General features: G+C 41.8%; 1 protein-coding gene across 3 annotated transcripts in view; it reads right to left on the bottom strand.

The window, feature by feature from the left end:
- The window catches only part of GTPBP3 (GTP binding protein 3, mitochondrial), a 91,051-nt gene that overhangs the window by 46,181 nt on the left and 17,076 nt on the right, over nucleotides 1-27,794 (bottom strand). For all 3 annotated transcript variants that reach the window (XM_083180190.1, XM_083180186.1, XM_083180182.1), the window contains exon 4: nucleotides 10,607-10,693. In XM_083180190.1, coding sequence (XP_083036316.1) covers nucleotides 10,607-10,693 — 87 coding nt within the window. The remainder of the gene's footprint in view (nucleotides 1-10,606; nucleotides 10,694-27,794) is intronic.

The raw sequence follows: 27,794 nt of genomic DNA, 5'->3' as shown, positions 1-27,794 counted from the left end.
TCTAATATTAACTCTATTTTATGCCTATCACAGGGATCTCCCTCATAATGAGGATCATATAATGGGGTATATACTGTAGGAATAACGATGAAGCTTCTGATAGCCCAGCATTGGCATTTGCCTTATGTCCCAAGCATAAGTGTGATTGAAAATAATGTTTAGTCTCATTACAAGTTTCAAATCGTTGGACCATCATACTCCTCTTGTGCCTCCTTTAATATGCTGGTTTGGATTGAGTGAATATTGGGCAGGTTAAGTCTCCCTTATGTCACTAAGTGATTTCTCAGGTTTTAGTTCCTGCAACTCTGTCATGTCTGCTTCAGTTTTTATTATTGCGAACATGTATTCCTATGGTTTCTGTTTGTTTACCTGTTGTATGACTGTATACAGTACCTAAGCTCCCTCCCGTATCCCCTTCCCTTTTTCATCTCTGTACCAACAATTCCCATCCTATGATTCATAAGACTTAATAAAAAAAATGTAATACTGAAAAAAGTAGCATCCTCAAACCCACAAGCCAATTCACCTTGGGCTTTAAGAACCAGCAGTAAGCGAGAAGGCATTAAGGTGAAATTTGGGGAAACCTTTCCAGAAAAGATATTGACCAGCTGAGCAGGGGTCTGTTTAATGACGGGTATGTTTCTTGCACAAACTCTTAGGGGTATATTACCAGGCTGGTACTTGTTTAGTTTCACGGCGGCAGCGGCCATGCGTCCGAGTACCCTTGCGGGGCTCGCTTCGCTCGCCCACGCTGCGCTCGCCACGCTATCTAAAATCAACTCTATGCCAACGTGGATAGTAGAGGTATGAACTATCTACGTTGGCATAGAGTTAATTTCGTTTATGTTAGATAGTTTGGTGAGCGCTGTACCCGGAAGTTCACGGCGGCCATGCTGCCGCCGTGAAACTAAACAAGTACCACCAGGCTTACCATACCACCCCTTTAAAGCGGGACACTAATGAATTACACAAGTCCTGCGGCTGCCTGACTTCATACAGTCCCAGTTTAAAGGGATGGTATGGTAAGCCTATATATTAATAAAAGTGGGGGGTTATACATTGTAGATGTTGCCCATAGCAAATGATTAGATTCTACTTAGAAGTTATCTAGCACCTTCTAGAAATGAATATCCGATAGAATCTGGTTGCTATGGACAACATCTTCACTTCTATAAATTTATACATTAGGAAACATACCTATTACTATTAAACAAGAAAAAGAGAACAAGTGACCAGCGCTATACAGATATTCAATAAAGTCTATCTTTCCTGGAGTGAATTTCTGTTTTCTGCAAAGATAAATCTTCCTGATGCCAGTTGGAAATGAACTTACAATAGCATCCAACTCACGCGTGCCCGTAACAGTTTCTTTATATCACCTTCATATAAACAGGAAAGTCGACATGCACTGATAAAACGACATGGAGTTGACTTACATGAGGATTCAGTCTCGCGTACACATCAAGGTATCTTTGCCTTAATTAGATCACCGCGGACACCCAGGAACAGGTAACAACGTAGGTTTATTCACAGGTTCACAGGTTAAGGGATCCACAGCATACAAAGACACAAAACAGAAATAGAAGAAATCCCAACGGAGACGGTGCAGGTGGATAGAACGTCGGCGGCTTCCTCCGTGCGGTACGGTTAGCTGCAGACAAACCGAGTCGGAGGTCCAGGGGTAGTAGGTAGCGCCGTGCTGATAAGTTCCACTGTTGCTGCCGAATGGGATGAACGAAGTGAGCGGCTTGATCAACGCGTTTCGGATAGTCTACGCTATCCTTTTTCAAGATCTGCCGCTATGTTCACAGGGGGCTATTTTTATAGCACACCTGTGTAGGTCACGTGATTCTTGTACAGCCAATAGTTTGGAACCTGTGTCCGGCTAATAACTGCTAGTATCATTCTAGCTAAAATAAAATGCTATACAGTATGCATTTTATACTACATGCATTTAATTACACTCAGTGACAATAGTTAAAAAGTATTAAAAATTATTAAAATACATTTATGCAAAAAATACACGAAAATACAAAAATACAAAAAGCGTATAAAATTACATATAAAAATGGAAAAAATGTTGGAAAAAATATTGCACTTGTTTGGATAGCAGCATGTAAATTGCACACTAACTAGCTAACGACTCATTTTTTTAGCCGGACATTTGAGGGAAAAACGGGAGAGAGAATAAAAATAAAGTTAGTAATATATTCCCCCAAACATATAGGTTTATAACAGCCATTTGTACTCGTAATCCACATTTAATCCATGTGGAACCATGGTATTAAGTGTGAATATACACTTCATTTCTAACTTGGCTAAGCGTTCTTCTAAGTCATTCCTTCTCCAACTAGACTTACAAATTTTAATTCCACAGAATGACTTGAGCCCTCTAATGTCACAATTATGTTTTTCCTTAAAGTGTAAGGAGACATTATGTAATTCATGGCCTTTTTTTATGTTTCTAGTATGTTCAGACAGGCGGTCTTTAAGGTGTCTTCCCGTCCGTCCGACATACTGTTGGCCGCAGTGACATTCTAACAGATATATCACATTCTTAGAATTACATGTAATAAACTCATTAATGGAAAAATTTTCATTATTAGCATTAGATTTATATTCCATAATTTTCGGTGCAGTTTTACATGCTTTACACATTTGGCACATGCCACAACGATAAAAACCCTTCGATAATACACGGGTAGTGCGTTTAGGTACTGTTTGGGCACTTCTAACCAAAATATTAGTAAGGTTGTCAGCCCTGCGGTATGTGAATTTTGGCCTGGATCCCACAAAATCTTGTAATAGGGGATCTCTAGTGAGAACACCCCAATGTTTCTTGATCAATCTTTCAAGTTGTGTGTGTTGGGAAGTGTACTTGGTTATAAATCTCACTTCCCGACTTTCTGGCTTAACTGTTTTATTTATGTGGGTAGGGATAGTATCATGATTTTTATTGTATGCTTCACATACCCAGGACTGATTATACCCCTTTTGAAGGAAATTCTCTCTCATTTCCTCTGCCTGGACTTCGTAATCACTGGTATTTGTACAATTCCTTCTCAGCCTATAAAATTGGCTGGAAGGAATACTTTTTATCCAGTTCGCATGGTGATTACTTTCACTGCTTATGTACGAACAACAGTCCGTGGGCTTTGTGTAATTTTTGGTGCAAATTTTCAATTCCTCAATAAAAATGGTAAGATCAAGAAAATTGACAGCAGTAGGACTTATACTGTAGGTCAATTATATATTTTGATCATTATTATTTAAATAAGAACAAAACTTCTCTAGGGTGTGTGGACCCCCCCTCCAGACGAACAGGAGATCGTCTATATAACGAACCCATAGCACCAGGCTGGCACTCCATGGGTGGTCGGACCAAACTTGTTGATCCTCCCACCTAGCCATGAACAAATTAGCATAACTGGGTGCCAGCCTGGTGCCCATCGCAGTTCCTGCCGTCTGGAGGTAAAAGTCACCCTCATACCAAAAAAAATTATTTTTTAAAATCATTGAAATACCTTCTAAAATAAATTCTTTTTCTTTTTCCTCTATTTTAGCTTTGGTAAGATGGTGATCTGTGGCTGCAATCCCATGGTGGTGTTGGATTATGGTGTACAGAGCTCTTACGTCGGCTGTAACGAGTAAGTCACCATCCTCCCACACCACTTCTGACAATTTATGGATAACGGCCGCTGTGTCTTTTGTATAGGACTTAGTGTTTTTAACCAGAGGTTGGATCTTAGAATCTATATAATGGGATAAATTCGAGGTAATAGATCCCACCCCTGCCACTATAGGGCGTCCGGGGGGATTTACTGTGCTTTTATGCACTTTTGGCAAGATATATATAACAGGCATAGCTGGATGTTCTATGTTAAGATATTTTGCCTCTTCTTCCGTGATATTACCTTGAGTCAGATATAGACTGATAAAGACATCCATTTTCTTTTGGACTAGGGCGGTGGGGTCTCCTCTCAATTTTTTATAAGTTTGCTTGTCAGCTAGTTGACTAGCAATTTCCTTATGATAATCTATTTTATTGAGGATAACTACCCCACCGCCCTTATCCGCTGGTTTAATCACTATATCTTCGTTGTTTTTTAACGTTTTTATGGCTTTTCTTTGACCCAGCATTAGATTATTTCTCTCTCTGCTTTTAAAGGACATTTTATTTAGGTCTTCTTTTACAAGATTTTCAAAGACGTCCACAAAGCTGCCCCGTTTGTGGCGCGGATAAAACTTGGATTTACGTCTAAATACATTAATTTCACCCATTGGAACTTGATCTATTTCTTTATTGTTTTCAACAAAAAATCTTTTTAGTGCTAGCTTTCTAACAAATCTTTGAAGATCTGTAAATACCTCAAATTTGTCGATGGAGTTAGACGGGGAGAACTTGAGTCCCTTTTCAAGGAGATCTTTCTCATCTCCTGTTAGTATGTAATTGCTGAGGTTATAAATTTTGGACAGACTTTTACTTTGGTTCTCAATGTTGTTCACATTGGGATTTTCTATGTTAGCTTCAGATTGTGCCGGATGAATTTTACTGGATTCTTGTCTTTTTAATTTATTCCTTTTGTTTTTAGACATTCCTAGTTTACATCCTGCTCTCTTCCCTCTTTTGGTAACTAGGGGTTTTACGTATGGTAGTTTCTTTGGGGGCGCTTTTCTAAAAAATAATCTCTATTAGTGTCCTTATTCCGTAAGAGCTCTGTACACCATAATCCAACACCACCATGGGATTGCAGCCACAGATCACCATCTTACCAAAGCTAAAATAGAGGAAAAAGAAAAAGAATTTATTTTAGAAGGTATTTCAATGATTTTAAAAAATAATTTTTTTTGGTATGAGGGTGACTTTTACCTCCAGACGGCAGGAACTGCGATGGGCACCAGGCTGGCACCCAGTTATGCTAATTTGTTCATGGCTAGGTGGGAGGATCAACAAGTTTGGTCCGACCACCCATGGAGTGCCAGCCTGGTGCTATGGGTTCGTTATATAGACGATCTCCTGTTCGTCTGGAGGGGGGGTCCACACACCCTAGAGAAGTTTTGTTCTTATTTAAATAATAATGATCAAAATATAGAATTGACCTACAGTATAAGTCCTACTGCTGTCAATTTTCTTGATCTTACCATTTTTATTGAAAATCCCAATGTGAACAACATTGAGAACCAAAGTAAAAGTCTGTCCAAAATTTATAACCTCAGCAATTACATACTAACAGGAGATGAGAAAGATCTCCTTGAAAAGGGACTCAAGTTCTCCCCGTCTAACTCCATCGACAAATTTGAGGTATTTACAGATCTTCAAAGATTTGTTAGAAAGCTAGCACTAAAAAGATTTTTTGTTGAAAACAATAAAGAAATAGATCAAGTTCCAATGGGTGAAATTAATGTATTTAGACGTAAATCCAAGTTTTATCCGCGCCACAAACGGGGCAGCTTTGTGGACGTCTTTGAAAATCTTGTAAAAGAAGACCTAAATAAAATGTCCTTTAAAAGCAGAGAGAGAAATAATCTAACGCTGGGTCAAAGAAAAGCCATAAAAACGTTAAAAAACAACGAAGATATAGTGATTAAACCAGCGGATAAGGGCGGTGGGGTAGTTATCCTCAATAAAATAGATTATCATAAGGAAATTGCTAGTCAACTAGCTGACAAGCAAACTTATAAAAAATTGAGAGGAGACCCCACCGCCCTAGTCCAAAAGAAAATGGATGTCTTTATCAGTCTATATCTGACTCAAGGTAATATCACGGAAGAAGAGGCAAAATATCTTAACATAGAACATCCAGCTATGCCTGTTATATATATCTTGCCAAAAGTGCATAAAAGCACAGTAAATCCCCCCGGACGCCCTATAGTGGCAGGGGTGGGATCTATTACCTCGAATTTATCCCATTATATAGATTCTAAGATCCAACCTCTGGTTAAAAACACTAAGTCCTATACAAAAGACACAGCGGCCGTTATCCATAAATTGTCAGAAGTGGTGTGGGAGGATGGTGACTTACTCGTTACAGCCGACGTAAGAGCTCTGTACACCATAATCCAACACCACCATGGGATTGCAGCCACAGATCACCATCTTACCAAAGCTAAAATAGAGGAAAAAGAAAAAGAATTTATTTTAGAAGGTATTTCAATGATTTTAAAAAATAATTTTTTTTGGTATGAGGGTGACTTTTACCTCCAGACGGCAGGAACTGCGATGGGCACCAGGCTGGCACCCAGTTATGCTAATTTGTTCATGGCTAGGTGGGAGGATCAACAAGTTTGGTCCGACCACCCATGGAGTGCCAGCCTGGTGCTATGGGTTCGTTATATAGACGATCTCCTGTTCGTCTGGAGGGGGGGTCCACACACCCTAGAGAAGTTTTGTTCTTCTTTAAATAATAATGATCAAAATATAGAATTGACCTACAGTATAAGTCCTACTGCTGTCAATTTTCTTGATCTTACCATTTTTATTGAGGAATTGAAAATTTGCACCAAAAATTACACAAAGCCCACGGACTGTTGTTCGTACATAAGCAGTGAAAGTAATCACCATGCGAACTGGATAAAAAGTATTCCTTCCAGCCAATTTTATAGGCTGAGAAGGAATTGTACAAATACCAGTGATTACGAAGTCCAGGCAGAGGAAATGAGAGAGAATTTCCTTCAAAAGGGGTATAATCAGTCCTGGGTATGTGAAGCATACAATAAAAATCATGATACTATCCCTACCCACATAAATAAAACAGTTAAGCCAGAAAGTCGGGAAGTGAGATTTATAACCAAGTACACTTCCCAACACACACAACTTGAAAGATTGATCAAGAAACATTGGGGTGTTCTCACTAGAGATCCCCTATTACAAGATTTTGTGGGATCCAGGCCAAAATTCACATACCGCAGGGCTGACAACCTTACTAATATTTTGGTTAGAAGTGCCCAAACAGTACCTAAACGCACTACCCGTGTATTATCAAAGGGTTTTTATCGTTGTGGCATGTGCCAAATGTGTAAAGCATGTAAAACTGCACCGAAAATTATGGAATATAAATCTAATGCTAATAATGAAAATTTTTCCATTAATGAGTTTATTACATGTAATTCTAAGAATGTGATATATCTGTTAGAATGTCACTGCGGCCAACAGTATGTCGGACGGACGGGAAGACACCTTAAAGACCGCCTGTCTGAACATACTAGAAACATAAAAAAAGGCCATGAATTACATAATGTCTCCTTACACTTTAAGGAAAAACATAATTGTGACATTAGAGGGCTCAAGTCATTCTGTGGAATTAAAATTTGTAAGTCCAGTTGGAGAAGGAATGACTTAGAAGAACGCTTAGCCAAGTTAGAAATGAAGTGTATATTCACACTTAATACCATGGTTCCACATGGATTAAATGTGGATTACGAGTACAAATGGCTGTTATAAACCTATATGTTTGGGGGAATATATTACTAACTTTATTTTTATTCTCTCTCCCGTTTTTCCCTCAAATGTCCGGCTAAAAAAATGAGTCGTTAGCTAGTTAGTGTGCAATTTACATGCTGCTATCCAAACAAGTGCAATATTTTTTCCAACATTTTTTCCATTTTTATATGTAATTTTATACGCTTTTTGTATTTTTGTATTTTTGTATTTTCGTGTATTTTTTGCATAAATGTATTTTAATAATTTTTAATACTTTTTAACTATTGTCACTGAGTGTAATTAAATGCATGTAGTATAAAATGCATACTGTATAGCATTTTATTTTAGCTAGAATGATACTAGCAGTTATTAGCCGGACACAGGTTCCAAACTATTGGCTGTACAAGAATCACGTGACCTACACAGGTGTGCTATAAAAATAGCCCCCTGTGAACATAGCGGCAGATCTTGAAAAAGGATAGCGTAGACTATCCGAAACGCGTTGATCAAGCCGCTCACTTCGTTCATCCCATTCGGCAGCAACAGTGGAACTTATCAGCACGGCGCTACCTACTACCCCTGGACCTCCGACTCGGTTTGTCTGCAGCTAACCGTACCGCACGGAGGAAGCCGCCGACGTTCTATCCACCTGCACCGTCTCCGTTGGGATTTCTTCTATTTCTGTTTTGTGTCTTTGTATGCTGTGGATCCCTTAACCTGTGAACCTGTGAATAAACCTACGTTGTTACCTGTTCCTGGGTGTCCGCGGTGATCTAATTAAGGCAAAGATACCTTGATGTGTACGCGAGACTGAATCCTCATGTAAGTCAACTCCATGTCGTTTTATCAGTGCATGTCGACTTTCCTGTTTATATGAAGGTGATATAAAGAAACTGTTACGGGCACGCGTGAGTTGGATGCTATTGTAAGTTCATTTCCAACTGGCATCAGGAAGATTTATCTTTGCAGAAAACAGAAATTCACTCCAGGAAAGATAGACTTTATTGAATATCTGTATAGCGCTGGTCACTTGTTCTCTTTTTCTTGTTTGTATATTGCATTTGGGTTTCAGGCGTAAACCCACTACAAGAGACCAGCTGCAATCAATCATCCAGCGCTGAGTACACACATACCTCCTTTCTCTCTATTACTATTAAAATTGATCATAAGTTTGATTACAATATCCAGAACCATCTACAAATAATGGTCGAAGTCTTCATAGTCAAAACAAAAAAAAGGAATGTGGGCAATTTCTCCTGTTACTCACTAATGACAATTAGGATCCATTGAAGTTAAACCCCTGCCCCAGACTAAGGGCCAGATGCACTAAGCTTCAAAAGTGATAAAATGGAGAGTGATAAATAGCCAGCCAATCAAATCCTGCCTGACATTTTTCAAACACAGTCTGTGGCATGGCAGGTAGGAGCTGATTGGCTGGCTGTTTATCACCCTCCATTTTATCACTTTTGAAGCTTAGTGCATCTGGCCCTAATTATTTTAGCAAATGTGCCTGATATATGCTGGATCTATTAGCACCCTGAATTATGTTGCATGCCAAAATGATATTGGGGCTAACTCGGACCTGATGCAGGACTGCAACTTTTTGCAGCCCAGAGCAAAAAAAAAATAATACAGAGCACAATCCTTTCACAAGTTTGGAGCTCATGGAAATATTTGCATCAAGAATAATTACAGCTTTTGATTTGTTCTGAAACTGATGATTAAAAAAATGTTTTGGAAAATACTTAAAAACAGGAGCAATTTCCTTCAAATATAGGTCAAATTAAATCCTAAATTACCCTTATTCTCTGTAGGTTCTCAACTGACACTATTATCTAAGCCTCTGGTTTTACTGCTGGGTACACTCCCTTATATTTTATAATTAGAATAGGATCTAAGACAGACTGTTTCACAAATTCTAAGTTGTCCATTATCAATGTTACTAAAGTACATATTTCACTGTTCTATTTGCAGACATTAGATTCATGGGCTAGTAGATAGTGAACCTCCCCTGCAGACAACGCTGCAGCAAGCTACCTTTGGTTTTAAAGCTGCAGTGTAGATACCTAAATCTACTAAAAATCCATAGTGTTCTATTTGTGGTGGAAATTGTAATTATACTGTTACCACACAGACCACTGACAAATGGAACTTAACTGCACTAGACATGACCAAGACATTTAATGAAGGCCCTTCAGAACTGGTTAACATGTAAAGAATTATATGATATTGAAGTAATATGGGTCACTGTGAAAGCTATTGAAACACGCAGATGTCTTATAAATATAACTACACATTACAGAGACATCTCATTTGTGTGCTAATCCAGCATGGCCCAGGTATTCATGAGGCCTCACCGAATCATGTGGTACCGCCTCAAAGTGATTTTATTTGCTATAACCCTCTGAATATTAGTTCTTGCATCCACTGCATAGGGTCTATTTTCATGAGACCACCCAATCAATCTGTAGCTTTCCACACAGTGGGACTGATACAAAGCTGGACGTAAGATAGTTTTCTGGATTAGAACAATCAAGTAGACCTGGGATAGCCAACTCCAGTCCTCGAGAGCTACCAATAGTTAATGTTTCCCAGATCTCCTCACAGAATCACAAGTGAAGTAATTAGCTCCACCTGTGGATCTTTAAAAATGTTTCAGCTAGTAATGAGTGAACCTGTGCAGCAGCTAGGTGTCTGGAAAATGTGAACTATTGGTAGCTCTGGAGGACCATAGTTGGCTACCACTGATGTAGACAATGTGCGGACAGAATTGCGGTCTGTGTGGAGTTGTGTGTATATGTAATTACACCTATTTCAGATACATGAAGGCCGCTATACAACCAAGCTACAGTATGCAGTGCAACCACAGGGATGAGTCAAATGTATAAGTGTGAATATCTATATGGTACGTTACATAGAATAGTGTATCATTTAAATTAGGACCTCTCCGCACACAGAATTCAGGGGTAGATGTATGAAGCAGTGATGAGAGAAGTGATAAAGTACCTGTTACTTTATCACTGGCCAATCAGCTCATATCTGTCCCTTTTTAAACACAGCCTGTAACTTAACAGTCAGGAGCGGATTGGCCGGTGATAAAGTACCAGGCACTTTATCATTTCTCCTCCCTTATCACTGATTCATACATTTACCCCTAATCTTGAAAGTCTGTCTTCATTAACAGACCTAAAGCCTGCAGGATGCCACTGACCACAGCTGGCCCGCCATGGACATGGTATTCACAGCAATCTTCTCCTGTGAAACTACGGGGACCTGCAAAAAAAAAAAAAATTTCAACAGGTTGGTAGAGAAAAATGGAAGCTATATTAAGAAGACATACAAATAGTGATAACAAATATGTAATAAAGATACATACCGTAAATGAATGTACTGCATACATTTATGTTCATTAAGTAACTGTATGCTTTACATTCCACTAGAAAAATTGTGGTGATATATAGTAGTATGGAAAATTACAATGGATGGTTTTGGCATATTTCGGAAGAGCAAATCAATATTTATAGATTTGTCATTTACATTATTAAATTTTTGTGAAGCTTTGCACTATTGCATGTTATCCCCTTGTAAACTGAGAGAAACTTCAAGATTTTTACTGACCCTTAAACTACCTGTTACCTATTCCATGTAGCAGGCAAGTCCTGACCGGGATTGAATACCTTAACTACCTATATTTCCACTGTCGGAAATATCGGCAGACATTGTGGGGTATTCAATGCCGCAGCGAGCGGCCGGCGAGGGGGTTAAACAGCGAGGATTGCTGAAAACCAGCGATCCTCGCTGTTTAACCCCCGCGCAGGCAGCTCGCTCTATTCAACGTACTGGGGAAATCCTCGCCGTCACAGGACGGCGATAATTCCCCAAAACAGCGAGACCCGCGGCTGCTGCAGAAAACTCACAATTTTTAGCCGTGGGTCTCGCTGCTTCTGGAGCCGCATCCGCCAATTCCCCCTCGCTCAAAAAACGGAGCGAGGGGAATTGGCGGATGTGGAGGCTGTATTGAATGCTGTCAGGGTGAGTGGTGACAGTGAGCAAGAAGCCCTGCTCGCTGTCACCACTCGCAAACAGCATTGAATACCTGCCATTGAATATCCCCCTAAGCTTTTGGGTAGCTGAACTGCCACTAGCTCAGTAAAACGCTACTTGTCATCAGCCCTTATGCCACCCATACATGATGCTATGTAAAGGTACGATGCGCCCTCCTGCACACATCACATTATGTGCTGCCCATACTTTTTGAACTAGATTGCAATGCAATCCAATTCAAAACGCTCCATGGCCCTTATTCAGATCTGATCGCAGTATAAATTTGTTCTCAAAATTAGCAAAACCATGTGCACTGTGTGTGTGTGTGGGGGGGGGGGGGGGGGGGGTGCAGAGTGTTTAATTTGTGTGAGTTATTTTGCTTGTGTGCAGGGTAAATACTGGCTGCACTCTTTTTACATTGCAATTTAGATTTCAGTTTCAACACACCCCACCCAAATATAACTTTCTCTGCACATGTTACATCTGCCCCACCTGTAGTGCACATGGTTTTCCCCATTTTGAGAACAAATTTGTACTGCGATCAGATCTGAATAAGGGGCCATGTACGAGTGGAATTAGGACTCCTTTTCTTCTTTACCCTGGACCAGTAACTTGAAAACTGCAAATTACACAGTGGGTACTTTTAGTAGCCCTAAACAATTCTACAAGACGTCCTAACAGGAATAAATTGTTCTATTTCTACTAACACTAGACCTTTAGTAACTAATTTTTACCATATTGACCACTATAATGGACTAAACGGACTGTTTGCTATTATCATATTTACTTTTCACACAGGAGTTTAAATGAATAGATTTGACAATATTGACAGTTCTTAATCTTTTTTGCAACTGTACAAAAATAAATCATTTTTCTTTATAATATTTAAGTAAATACAATATTAGTATTTTAAGCATATCATCATCATCATCATCATCATCCAGAGTTGTGTCTCCATTTTTTTTCTGATGAAATCATTATACATACAACAGATTTCCTCCCACCTCTCAACAACATTTTAGAGATTATTAGCAGTTATTTGTATAGTGCACACATATTCCGCAGCGCTTTACAGAGAATATTTGATTGTTCACATCAGTCCCTGCCCCAGTGGAGCTTACAATCTATATTCCATACTACGTACATGTACATGCACACACAGTCATTCATTCATTCTAGGTTTAATTTTATTGGGAGCCAATTGACCTACCAGTATATTTTTGGATTGTGTGAGGAAACCGGAGTAAACCCAGGCAAGCATGGGGAGAAAATACAAACACTGCACATGTAGTGTCATGACCAGATTTTTTAAACAAAGCAGGAACTACATTTTCCTTATTAACATTGAACCATGAGACCAATTTAAGCTGAAATAAAGAACTTTTAACTAACAGCATTATCTGGAAAAAAAAACTTAACCAGGAACACATAAAATTTAATTTAAGGTTAGATGTCTTCATTGGTTAAAAAAGAGCATCCGCCAAGAACTGCAAGATTTAGTTCAAAGATCATAGAGTCGCCAGTGCAAGCATTTGTGGGAAGTAATGGGGAGGGTCAACTATATTGGCCTGTGACTGCATCTGTGTATGCAGCTACAACTATAAGTTTGCTCAATGCTGTGACCAATGTACTGTCAACAATGTGTCTTTTTAAATAATTGGTGGATTGGAGACACAATCGGTCAGTAAAATGTGAATCCAGTCAGCTTCGGCATTATAATAGCTTTGCAAACACACTGCATACAGAATCACAGTTGCATACAGAATCACAGTTGCACCTCTGAATCAAACCCTGAGTGTCCTGCTTCAAAAGAAGCGGTCACACCAGCCCTCTGCATCAAAAAGGAGCTTCCGGACACTGCCAGACTCCCAAGTCCTGGAATTTTGGCTGGTTTGAAGTTACAAGCTGACCCAAGTTGATAGGGACCAATTTGCTTCATTCAAGGAATGCTCTGTGTCAGCAGTATATTGTTACCAGGGTCAACTTTATTAACAACTAAAGAACTCTGTAGGTAACCACAACAACAAGCTTTGTTCACCTGCAGCTCCTGAGATGTGACCACTACTTTTAGGATCAATCCCTTCCAGAGCAGGGTGGATCTAAACTTATTGCCTGGCACTGCAAACCCTACACACAATTCTGCATGAGGGTGATAGGGCCCCAGAGGAAGTTCCATTGCAGGTGTGGGGTGTCAGTGGAAGGAGGTCCGTGACCAATACCTACTTCCCGAACCCCAAAGAGCCAACAGCTGCTTGGCTATCTGCTCAAATGACCACTACAGTGATGAACAAGAAAAAAATAATAATAAGACACATGTTGCCTAGGCAGCAATTAGTAGAGCATCTGTCCTGCTAAGGCATTCATAAAAAAAATAAGGAGCTATTACAAGAAGAGTTTACACAAGGGGATCAATGGAAAATTCTTATCCACACTATAAGGGTCAATTCAAATAGGCATGATGGTAAAGAAAGTTGTCATTGTGATGGCATGGAGACACCATAAACGGCACAGTAGTTCACACCTCCTCGTGACCCTAGCTCGCCCTGGAATCTTGAATTTTTGTACGCAGCACTATGGTGTTAGAGATAATTATCCATGAATCTGGAGGTGTGTTATATAGCCCCACAAACTGGCATCTGCATAAGTTGCATCTAATTGAATTAAGCCCTATTTAACTGATAATTCAATTAGATGCAATGTACAGGTCATGTCAGCAATGTGACAGCGTTTGAACTCAAGCAACAGCACCACAATGGTGAGTAAGAGTATACTGCACAGTATAGCATATATACATTGCACCAGAACATGTGAACGTAAATCTAACGGAGGTTTAATGCACATCTCTTATTAGTGTGAAAAAAACATTTACGTATTATGGGCACTTTCCTATTGGTACCAAAGCCATTTCTGCAAATAAAAACAGTATGATATCACAATTCCTAATTAATGGCCATTATGGATGTATTCAATTAGCAGACGTTTTTCTATATTTAAAATGGACTCGCAATTGGGCAAAAACACACATTGGATCAAGGTTAAGTCCCTGACCACATGCGTTACAGTGCGTCCCAGTGGCTGCTCATCAGGGAATAGAAGGCATGTAAAAGATAATACCCAATAACAGGGGGTATCAGGGCCAAAGGACGTTGGCATTAGTGCAGCAACGTGGTGGCTAAGAAGATACTCACCTACTGTACAGTATGTGTGCATATCACAAAGGCTTATCATTCACACGTGATTTATAATAGATTGGCGTAACAGTGCAGGCAAGAGTGGGCACAAATGTGTCCTAATACATCAACAGCCCCTCTTTGCACTTCACATTAGACTAGGCTGGTGTCAGGCATCTTTATTTCAAAAATGCATCTTCGACACAATGCAATGTTATATGTGACACTTGTATAGATGTGTGCAACCAAGTCTCTCTGAGTCTACTATAATCGAAGCAGCAGCTTTTTTTTTTTTTAATACAAACTCAGACGCACAGAGATACACAAGTGTTGTATATTGAATTAATCAGAACAGCCTCCTGGAGGTTTATAGCTACATCACATTTCCTCTAAGACATATTTTAGGCATAATAAGACAAGAGATGTTGCCAGAGTTGCACAGGCCTTTTCAGTTGAACTGCGACAGGCATACCCCACTGCTTGGTATATTGAGGATCATAGGATAGACATGAACTAGGTCGACACCACTAGGTTGACATGACTGAAGGTCGACATGGGTCATTAGGTCAACATTAAATTGACATGGGTCATTAGGTTGACGGTCAAAACGTCGACATGAGGTTTTCACTTTTTATGTCCAGAATGTCGACACAGACGACATGGACATTGAAACATAACACCACTGTGCTCATCATGCTATTTTATTCTCCCACCATGCACTAGTGCAGTGGTAGCCAATGTCAGTCCTCGAGAGCTACCAACAGTTCACATTTTCTAGACAGCCGAGCTGCTGCACAGGTGCACTCATTACTCTGACACATTTTGATCCACATGTGGAGCTAATTACTTGACTTGTGTTTCTGTGAGGAGATCTGGAAAACATTAACTGTTGGAAGCTCTCGAGGACTGGAGTTGGCTACCCCAAGTGGATGCTAGGACATGAAATACCACCCCCCCAAAAAAAAGTGAAAAACCCCAAGTCAACCTTTTGACTGTTGACCTTACCCATGTGGACCTAATGCTTGTGTCCATCGAATGACCCTGTTGACCTAACATATGTCGACCTTCATGCATATCGACCTAATGACCATATCTCTAGGAGGACACATCTCTACATTAATAGCATATTAATATCAATGCAATATAATTAGTCATTAGTCAAAACGTGTTGCCTTAGACAATGTCGAACGGATGACCTGTCGAATTAATGACCTTTTTTTCCATGTCGACCTACTGACCTCATCCCATTTCTGTATAGAAGAGTCAATGTCCTAATGGTGTGTACACACGGGAGCAATATTAGGTAAAATCGCTGGGAATATGGTCGCTGAGCGACGATATTCCCAGTGATTTGGAGCGCAGCTGGCGATAAATCGCCAGCTGCGCGCTCCCGTGTACACTCCCTGCTGGTCGCTGGAGCATGCTCCTGCGACCAGCGGCTTTCCCCGGCAATCACTGTGCCGGGAGGTCAGCGCAGCCCAGTGCCGCTGCTCCCTCCCTCCTCCCTTCACAGAGGTCAGCGCCGGGGAGATCAGCGTTGATCTCCCCAGCCCAGTGCCGCTGCTCCCTCCTTCCTCCCTTCAAAGTGACAGCAGCAGCGTCTGCTGCTGCTGCTGCTGCACTCCCCCTCCGTCCCGTAGCAGTGTCTCCTTTTCATCGCTGATGAAAAGGAGACACTGAGCAATATGATTGCTGGCAATATATTGCTAGCAATATATCGCTAGCAATCATATTGCACCGTGTGTACACAGCATAAGCCTTAGAGAGATAAATGATCATGCAGGGGTGCCTCAGGTTGTGGTCCAGGATCAAATCAAATTATTTATGGTCAAAGTGGTAGGCAAAACCAGCACTAGTTGGTAAAATCAGAAACACAACTGTACACCACCACATAAAACTGATGCTTTTCTTAAAAATATTTTTCTAAATTGATCAATTAAAAAAAAACTGTTATCCTAGGGGTGACGTGAACAAAATACTGATGCTCTAGGGTGCTGTGATTCAAGGAAGTTTTGAAACCACTGAACTATTATATATATATATATAACAACATTACACAAAAAGGAAAGGCATACAGGGTTGTCAAAAAATAAGAAGTTCTACTGCTTCAAATTACAACATTTAAACTACATGTTATTCAAATTATTCCCTAGTCATTTGTTAAATAAAAATAGGTACTTATGTAGTAGCCGGGCGCCCACTAAGCAATTTGGTTAGTGGGCTATTCAGCGTAAGAAAAATCGCCTCGTATGGGCCGTGCGATGCATTGCGATTTTCCTATGTCATTTATTCACTACTCTCTTGGCCCCGGGGGACCGCATCGCACGTCCTGCAAAATCGCAAGCGATTTTATAGGGTGCGATGACATTACATTACATATACACTTGTATGACATACAATGAGGTTTGAAGCACCCCCCCCCCCCCACTATCCACGACACCCCGAAGCGTGGCGAGTGCAACGAGCCCCGCAAAGGGGTGGCGGAATACATGGCTTCGGGGTGGCGTGGATAGTGGGGGGGGGGGCCTCAAACCTCATTGTATGTCATACAAGTGTATATGTAATGTAATGGCATCGCACCCTATAAAATCGCATGCGATTTTGCTGGGAGATGCGATCCCCCGGGGCCAAGAGGGTGCCGGACGAGATCCGGACAGTCGATAACCCGACGTCGGGATGCCGACTGTCGGAGTCCCATACCACACCCGGCCAAGAAAGCAGTGAATAAATTACATAGGAAAATCGCATCGCATTGCATGGCCCATAAAAAGCCACAATTGGCCATTAAACATGGAGGGATATACTCTCTTAAGAATAAAACGAGAAAAATGAAGGCGCAGGGGTGTGCGCCTTTATGGAAGAAATAACACCGTTTGAGAAGGAAATGAGCTCAGGGATAGATGAAGTTAATACGGAAGCAGTGAGGGCAGAGATAACTGAAAAGAACAAAAAAATGTTTTATAGGGGTATGCTACAGACCGCCGAACGTGAATAATAGGGATGAGTCTCTACTCTTAAACCAATTCAAAAAAATCATCAGATCTGGGGCAGGTACTATTTATGGGGGATTTTAACTTTCCAGATATTGATTGGATAAATGAGACATGAAAGTCAGCAAAAAGCAGTGGGTTCCTAAACTTACTCAAGGATCAGTTTATTACACAAACGGTAGACGCTCCAACTCGTAACGAGGCATTATTGGATTTAGTATTAACAAACAACAAAGATTTAGTTTCAAATATTAAAGTAATAGAACATCTAGGGAACAGTGATAACAGGGTTTCACTGGAAATCAACTTCTATAAACTACAACATACAGGACCAGCTAAAATATAACATTTCTAAAAAACAGCTAACTTCAAATTATTTAGGGAATCTTTAAAAGAAATTGAGTGGGAAGCGGTATTTGAGGGGAAGAATGCAGAGGAAATGTGGGAAACACTAAAAAATGTGCTGGAATCATTAACTATTAAATACATACCAAAAGTCAATAAGGGTAAATTCAATAAAAAAAGCCATCATGGTTGGACAAAAAAGTGAGCACAGCAATCAACCATAAAACAAGAGCATTTAAAGTTTATAAGGATAACATGACTGAGGAGGCGTACAGCAAGTACAAAGAATTAAAAAAATTTTGTAAAGGGGTAATCAAAGTAGCTAAAAGAGAAAATGAAGAGCTCATAGCCACTGAGAGCAAAACCAATCCCAAAAAGTTTTTCTAAAAAATCCCCGCCTCGGCCGCCCCAGCATATATACTTACATCTGTGGTGCAGCCAGGCGGGTGGGCGGGCTAGTCTGCTGGTTGGTGGGTAGGTGGGCGGGCCGGGTCCAGGACAGAGGCAGGCTGTGCGACCTGCAAAGCGTGACCTCCGACGTCGTCATGCTGCGCAGAGCAGCACTGCACGGGACCAGCCGGACAGCGTCTGAGCAAGTGCTCAGACGCTGCCCGGCATTAGACTGCACATGTGCAGTCTAAGTAGAAAAAAGAGGGAGAGAACCACAGGCACAACCAAAGCTGCTGTACAGGGAGTGTGTAAGTCTCCCGATTAATAGTAGACAAAGAAAAAAAGAGAGGTGTACAGCGCTAGGTTTAACTGAAAGAAAATATACACTACCACATGTACATATGTATATAACATTTATTATACAAGAAAATAAATTGGATGAGAGCTCTCATAAAAACATATATAATAAAATTGTGTAATAAAAACAATAAGACAGAGGCTCTCTGATGAGAATAAAGCTCCACAGTGTGTGCCCCAGCACATTAATAGTTACCAGAGGGAGACGGGGAGATATGCACGGTGTCCTTGGTGATTTAGCTGCATGGAGTAAGTCCCAATCCGGATATAATGCCCAGTGAGTCCAGGAATCAGATGGAGGTGAAATAGGCAGTCCTTATGGTATATGAATACCAGGCATGATTTTGCAAATGGCTGCTGGAGAATAAACGTCCTGGAGGGAGATGAACTGGTCCGTAAATAAAGTGCAGGATTTTAGTGCAGTCTTGGATGGTGCAAACAAGGCAATAAAGTGCAGTGGAGTGGTGCTGGAAGCTGCTCAACGCGTTTCGACGCTAGCTCGCATCTTCATCAGGAGCTTGGGTACCACACACTGTGGAGCTTTATTCTCATCAGAGAGCCTCTGTCTTATTGTTTTTATTACACAATTTTATTATATATATGTTTTTATGAGAGCTCTCATCCAATTTATTTTCTTGTATAATAAATGTTATATACATATGTACATGTGGTAGTGTATATTTTCTTTCAGTTAAACCTAGCGCTGTACACCTCTCTTTTTTACATGTGCAATCTAATCCCGAAATTCTGCGATTGGAATCTCCAATCCCGGTGTTTTGGGGGCCAAATCCCAGGATCCCGCCGATCCCGGGATTGGCCACCCTAGTTGGGATAGTTTGGTCTACAGCAAGTTGGTCAACATTGTTAGGTCGACATGGGTCTAGGTCGACATGTCAATAAGTCAACACAAGCAATAGGGCGACAGGGTCTAGGCCGACAGTCAAAATGTCGACATGGGGTTTTTCATTGGTTTTTTACCCGACATGGACACAGGTTCCAGTGCACCGCACTATTTTATTCTCCCACCATGCCCTAGTGGATGGTAGAGCATGAAATATGGGCAGATGTCGGCTCAAAAAAAAAAAAACATGTCGACCTTTAGACTGTTGACCTAAACCCTGTCGACCTAATGACCGTATCCCATGTGTAAGGGGCAGCGATGAGTAGTGAGCGCTGCTGGTATTCAGACTGATCATAGACTGACTCATGATAGACAATCATATGGTCGACAGGCATTTTTTGTAACTACATTTTCATCCAACATGTGTCAACAGGTGGTATTTCATGCCCTACCATCCGCTAAGGTGTGGAGGGAGAATAAAATAATGTGCCAAGCACAGCGAGGCACCAAGCCCGAAGCATGCAGTACACTTAGACAGTGTCCATGTCGACCTTTGTCGACAGACACCCTAAAAACATTAAAACTCATGACGACCTTTTTTCCATGTTGACCCCCAGGAAAATCACCAAAATGAGCAAAAAAATGCTCAGTGTGTATGCACCGTGGATGGTCGCGATCCCGGCCGCAGATTGAGAATCCACGGCTGTTTTCGCGGCCATGCCCCCCTTTTGCCGATTGGCAGGCGAACATGGAATCCAGCCTGCCAATCTGATGTCGTTCAAACCGCTAAAGGGCCAGGATCACAGCTGTTGGGAGGGATCAACACAAAATGGGGTTTTTTTGGGGGTTCAATCGCACAAGACTTTGTCACAGAGTTATAGAGTCATTTGAGAAAGGCCCCCTGTGGGTAGCAATATCGTTTAAATAACAATAGAGATGCAGGGGTGTGCAACCACGGACAATGATTTGGACAGAGTATATTAGGAGACAGAGCAGGGTTTGTCACAGTTGTGGTGCACCATAGAAAAATAACTATTAGACTTTAAAATATACCTTTTATTTGGTTTATTTAAAACTGCGAAATATACAAACTAACATATAACATGAAACAGTGAATTACAGTGATGGTTAAAAACTGCACGTGCGGTATTAACATGCAGCACCTCCCTGTGTGTGGATCACCTCTCCTTTTATCACTTACTAGTACTGCCCTGTGTGTATCTGATGGCTTAATGTGCCCTTTGTAGCAGATATCAGCGGGTTGAAGTGTTCAGGTAGATAAATTGGGTGATATTAATTGGTGTCTCTAAAGGCCCATACACACTTGACGATTTTCAGCTGAAAATCGGTCAAAACGGGTGTTTTGACCGATTTTCAGCTGAAAATCGCCTAGTGTGTATGGGCCAGAGATCCCCGACTAACGATGATGCGCGCTCCCGCATCATCGCTAGCGAGGTGGAAAGTCTGCTGGTTTTACCAGCACATCTAGCGATGATGGCTGGTTTTTTAGCCATCATCGCTAAATGTGTATGGCAGCCGGGCTGAAAGATCACAGACTTTCAGCCCAGCTGACCGCCCGCTCCCTCCCCCTGCTTATACTCACCTTTCCTCGCTCCCACGCTGTCCGGTCACAGGCTGCAGACATGTACGCAGCGCAGCCTCCTCTCCCCCTCCTTCCGGCTACACAGCAGCACGTCGGAGCGCCCCGCCCCCCCAGCCGAACGCCCCGCCCCCAGCCCACTGGCCGCATCCTCCCTGCTCCTCCGCTGACCACCAATGTTAAAGGCAGTGATATATACATTGCTGGCACATGCCAGCAATGTATATATTTCTGCCACCACTGGCCACCAATGATATTTATAATGCAGTAATATATACATTGCTGGCACAGGTCAGCAATGTATATATTACTGGCACCACTGGGCACCAATGTTATTAATAAGCCAGTAATATATACATTGCTGGCACAGGTCAGCAATGTATATATTACTGGCACCACTGGGCACCAATGTTATTAATAATCCATTAATATATACATTGCTGGCACATGCCAGCAATGTGTATATTGATGGCACCACTGGCCACCAATAATGTTAATAATGCAGTAATATATACATTGCTGGCACAGGTCAGCAATGTATATATTACTGGCACCACTGGGCACCAATGTTATTAATAATCCAATAATATATACATTGCTGGCACATGCCAGCAATGTATATATTACTGGCACCACTGGGCACCAATGTTATTAATAAGACAGTAATATATACATTGCTGGCACAGACCAGCAATGTATATATTATTGGTGCCACAGGGCACCAATGATTATGTATTAGCAAGTAATATATACATTGCTGGCACAGGCCAGCAATGTATATATTAAGGGACATCTTAATGCAAGGGCTTGATGGGCAGTTGCCCTAGGGCCCCATAATCCTAGGGGCCCAAGTTCCAGTAGCGGACTGTGTCGGGTGGCAGGGTGGCAGGATGGCATGTGCCCCCCCCAGCCAGTACACTATCCGTCACCATCACCGGCCACCCTTATGCTGCCGTCACCCACAATCCGTCACCATCACCCACTGCCCATCACCCTCACGCTGCTGTCACCCACTGCCCGTCACCCTCATCCACCACCCTCATGCTGCTGTCACCCACTATCCATTACTATCACTCACTGCTCGTCACCCTCACACCGATGTCGCCCTTATGCTGCCGTCACCCACTATCCATCGCTATCACCCACTATCCATCGCTATCACCCACTATCCATCGCTATCACCCACTGCCCATCACCCTCATGCTGCTGTCACCCACTATCTGTCACTATCACCCACTGCCCGTCACCCTCATCCACCACCCTTACACTGCTGTCACCCGCTATCCATCACTATCACCCACTGCCGATCACCCAATGGTGTGTGGCATATTGTGTAATGGGCGTTCTAGTATGTGGTATAATGTGTAATGGACATGATGGTGTGAATAATTTTCTCCCTACGTGCACGGCTACAAATAAAATGTTTGCCGTGCACACGGGTGGGATTTTGCCAGCAATCAGTTCTGAATCAGGCACCAAGAACAGGAATGCACTGATTAAAATGGACCCTGCTCCCACCCTTGGAATTCAAACCCAGCCCATTATGTAAATAGCCTTGTATATGAAAGATTTTCAGCAAAGTCTTTCGCCTCCTGAAAATCTCTCGCTCTTTGAGGAAAATAGTCTAGTGTGTACGCACTACTTTGGTGAAAGATATATCTATCAAAGATTTTGGCAAAGTCTTTTGAAATGAAAGTCTACTAGTGTGTATGGGCCTTAAGTGTCTGATTATTTATTATCCTTGTTGGTTGTTATCTGGATACAATAGTATCTCTATGTACATGCCAAAAGTGGCAGCAATCAAATAATTTTCTTGGTGTGGAGAGTAGTGGATAGAGATTGGACCAATATCCAAATCTCCTGATGTGTATGGCTGGTTATACGTTCTGGGGCCAGATTGGATTTAATTCACCAATTTGGGTTCTTCCACGTATATTTACTTATAAGCCAGTGATGGTTATCCCGTGGATGTGATCTAGAGTTTCAATATGGGGGATAATGTCTCAATTGGGTCCCCTCTCACACTCAGTCACAGGGATGTTTTTTGCACTATCTCAACACACACTATAATATAGATTGATTGCTTGTTAATTAGCCGTTAAATGGACGGTGTCAACCTTGGGTATTTTGTATAGCGTATTTTTGAATATTCTAGCCGGTAGCCTGATCTAATTTGCCTCCTTATTAATTAGTCTGCTGATGGAGTATTGGTACTTGCTCATATCGGGGTTTTGTGGCAGTATTGGGGAACAGGTGTATGTATTACCCTGTTCTGCTGCCAGAATCAGCCCCTAGTGCGGCGGTATATCTCCTTTAATCAGCTTTGGTTTGTCTTTGACTATAAATAATTCAGGCAGGGATTATGAACTGCTCAGTGTCAGCAGTTGTGTTGGTATATCAATTGGGTATTTTCCGGGTGGGGGTTTGGGGGACCCGGTCCTATATACCCCAATAGAATCCCTAGGTTAGTCAGGTTATACAATAAGTGTCGCTACAACATTACCTCATTTATACATTGTTCAATATTTAATGTGGGTATTATGTTGTCTAGCATATGTTTGTTCTTTGACAAATAGCCTGACACAGTGAGCATGCAAGGCGACCGCACGGCTGTGTTGGCCGGCGTACGCTTCGCAGATCTTCCTCAGGGCAACCGGCGCTGTTGTCCTGAGTGGGTTTATGTAGGCAGCGCAGTATTTGGATTAACCAGTCAGAGGTTTCCTCTTGCCGTGTCACGTTCATCTCCTCTTTGATAGGACATGAGCCTGTATGACGCGTCTCCGATTGGTTACGTGTCAGAGTCCTGTGCTTAGTACTTCTTAGCCAGGTATCGTATTATTTGGTTATCTATTAGGATCTGTATATTTAGTATTAGATTGGGTGATCACTGGGAATTACCATATCTCATGTATCGTGTTCCGTTAGGTGAAAGTCCCTGTTGTGATGCGTCAATTATTCCAGCTTATTGGACAGATTTGTTGTGATAGATGTAGGTTTTAGTATGTATTGGTGCTTATATCTGGCCTGTTAGGTACGTTTTGTATTGATGGTAGGGGTCATCTCTATTCCGTGATATTCAGTATACTGCATTATATATCGTTCCGTGTGCGGTAATTGTACCACTTTCTCTCCAGAGTACATGCTGGATGGATTATGTTACTTTTTATTATGCTTTTTGTTACTTGGTTCTAATGTACATATTTTTCTTGTGCCTATGTATTTTGTTGCAGGTTTCCGTTCAGCAGGACACTGTTTGATTCATTCGTTCAGCAGGACACTGGGTAAGTAGTTAGCTTTTATTCTGATTAGGCAACATTTTTATTAAATATGATATTGTCTCGTTGGTTATTAATCACACAGTTTGGGACAATATGTTGGTAGTAGGTGGATATCATCTCCCCATTACCGGTCTAAAGTTAGTCCGTTCATCATGTGTTGTATCAAACGAGGGGATCCCATGTTCGGATTTAAAGCTAGGTGTCATCCTAATATTGGTCTCATCTAGAGAGTTCTTAGGTTTTCGGAATTATTGGTGCCGCGGGGATTGTCAATGTAGGTGGTGATACAGGTGAGATAGCACGTGTCCTGGTTCGTTGCGTGTCTATAGATACGTGGAGTGATGACTGAATTAGGGTTATGGTGCTAATATTGGTGGACGTGCACCAGTGAGTGACATAGTGATACCAATTGTTGTGGATGATTGTGGGATTACGATATTGTGGATTAGATGATGGCAGGGTATCGTGAGAGACAAAGAGGGAGAAAGTGACAATTCAATAACTAAACCATGCGTGATATGTGAGTGGAAGAAAAACCAAACCAAACTGTGATACTCTACAGGGGGTATTGATATGCATATGAGTGTAGAACTGTGTACAGTTCATTAATGGGTGATGAGGGCAAATAGTTCCAGTGGTGGTGAGATCAAAATATTACTAATGTGTGGTGTACATGTGCCTGACTTCATATGAGTCATGATGGTGGTATTAGTGTATTGGATACATAGTGCACGAATGTGGCCTGATACTCCTACATGGTAGATGATAAGGTTTAATGTGAGTTTGAGCTGCTATTAGGGTCCTAGGAGCACTGGTTATGGTCCTAGGAATGCTGCATAACTGTTCTCCTCATTGAGGCCCCGCGGGGTCATGGTGTCCATGAGGAAGATCAGTCTCGTTTCTTGTTTGAGCAATTCCCTATCTGTGTCCCCTTTCCTAATGCCCAGGTTAACTTGTAGCATTCCAAATGCTGTTAGGCCGGCCGGGTTGCTTTGGTGGCATTTGTAGAAATGTCTGGCTACTGGGGTCAGATTTTTCATGTGCATTCGGTCTCTGTTTGCATTGCGTATACTTGATATATGTTCAAGTAATCTTTGTTTTAGTGGTCTAATCGTCTTCCCAATATACATGCGGTCGCAGGGGCATTTGAGGTTGTAGACCACTCCTGGGGTGGTGCAGGTGATGTGGTCTTTTATTGATCGCTTCTTATTGAACTTATCCGTGTAGGATGTTGTAGCAATCATTATTGGGCAAGCCTTGCAATTGCCACATTTATGGGATCCCTCTCTTTGCCTGCTTCTCGTAATTGGTGCGTCGCTTTCCAGATGACTGTGCACTAAGAGATCCTTAAGATTTTTGCTCCTTCTCCAGCACATTTGGATTCGGTCACCCAAGATACCATCGAGGTCTTTGTCTGTTCTTAAGACACCCACATGTTTGTTTAAAATTCCTTGGATAGTTTTCCATTCCTGGCAGTAGGTGCCTATGAATCGTACCTCATTGTTTGGTCCTTGGAGGTCTCTGCTTTTTGGAATCAGAAGTTGGTCTCTGTTGTAGTGGCTGACTTCTCTAGCTGCTTTTCTTACTGCTCTTTTACTGTAGCCCCTGTTCTCCAAGCGCTGACCCACCTCCATAGCTCTTGCCGTGTAGGTCTCTTCATTGGAGCACTTTCTCCTGGTCCTTATAAATTCTCCCTTAGGGAGACCTCTGAGGACCGGGGGGAAGTGGGAGCTAGTATGGTGCAGTAGGGAGTTGGTGGCAGTTTGCTTTCTATACAGGTCAGTAGAGATATGTCCATTGCTTTCGATGGTAAGTTTGAGGTCAAGGAACGTCACAGATTTCTTACTGATGTCATGTGTCAGCCTAAGGTTGTAATTGTTGTGGTTGAGGATACCGATGAATTTGATGAATAACTCCTTGTCTCCCTCCCAGATGATCAGGAGATCATCTATGTACCTCAACCATATCTGGACATGCTGGGTATAGGGTTCATTGCTTTCACAGAAGACCACCTCCCTCTCCCACCACCCCAGGTACAGGTTTACATAGGTTGGAGCGCAAGCACTACCCATTGCAGTCCCCTGTACCTGGAGGTAGAAGCTGTCATTGCATGTGAAAAAATTCTGCTTTAGGACAAATTCCAGTAGTTCGATCAGTAGGTCATTGAAAGCACTCTCACGTTCCATACTGGTGAAATATCTGATAGCACTGATGCCATATTCATGTATTATGCTCGTGTATAGGCTTTCAACGTCCATGGTGATGAGCCAGCAGTTTTTATTCAATATCATGTCCTGGATTTTATTAAGGACATCCATGGTGTCACGAGTGTATGATGGCAGTGTCAGAACATATTTCCTTAACCAGTGATCAACAAATTTACTTGCATTTTCCGTGAGTCCTCCCATACCTGAGACAATTAGTCTCCCAGGCGGGTTCTTATCGTCTTTATGGACCTTGGGTAGCAAATACAGTGTTGCTACCCGTGGGTGGTCAATGTCCAGAAAGTCTGACTGTGACTTGGTTATGACACCCTCATTAAGTGATCCTTTTATTAATCTCTTGTATTCCTTCAGATATTTCTCCAGGGGGTTAAAGGTCAGCTTTTGGTAGCAGCTCCTATCCTTGAGCTGACACTCTAGTTCTCGAATGTATCTGTCACGACCCCACAAGACAATATTGCCACCCTTGTCGGATGGTTTGATGATGGTGTCATCCCATTTGCTAATTTGATTGATTGCTTGTCTCTCCTCTCTCGTGAGGTTGCCTGGTAGGTAGTTGGATTTATGTTTTTCTAGTGTATCCAGATCTCGACTAACCAGATCTATATAGGTTTTGACCTGTGGACACAATTTGTAGTCCGGGTAGTATTTGGACTTCTTTTTCAGGGGTGGGTTGGCCGTCTGATTCTCCCCTGGTTCATTGTCATCTGGTTCCATGAAATTTTCATTTGCCAGCTCTTCCAACATAGCAAGGGCATCAGAGTCTTCTTTAGAGAAAAAGTCTGTGATTTTGGTCTGATTGGATGAGGGGTTAATGTTTAGTGATGTATATTGCTCTTGTTTGTTTTACGCGGCCATGCCCCCCTTTTGCCTATTGGCAGGCGAACATGGAATCCAGCCTGCCAATCTGATGTCGTTCAAACCGCTAAAGGGCCAGGATCACAGCTGTTAGGAGGGATCAACAGCAGTAATCCTGGATTGCATACTCACCCTGTGACTGGTACTTCTCAACCTGTTCCTAAAAGGTTATTTTCTCACCTAATAGCATTACAATGGTTCCGGTTGATAGATCTGCAGTGTCTAGATAGACAGTCAATAGGTCTACCCCAAAATGTCGACATGCAGTAGGTCATCAGA

This window comes from Crinia signifera, chromosome 1 (assembly GCF_055691185.1).
Source record: "Crinia signifera chromosome 1, ASM5569118v1, whole genome shotgun sequence".
Taxonomy (NCBI): Eukaryota; Metazoa; Chordata; class Amphibia; order Anura; family Myobatrachidae; genus Crinia; species Crinia signifera.
This window is presented reverse-complemented; position numbering and strand designations above follow the sequence as displayed.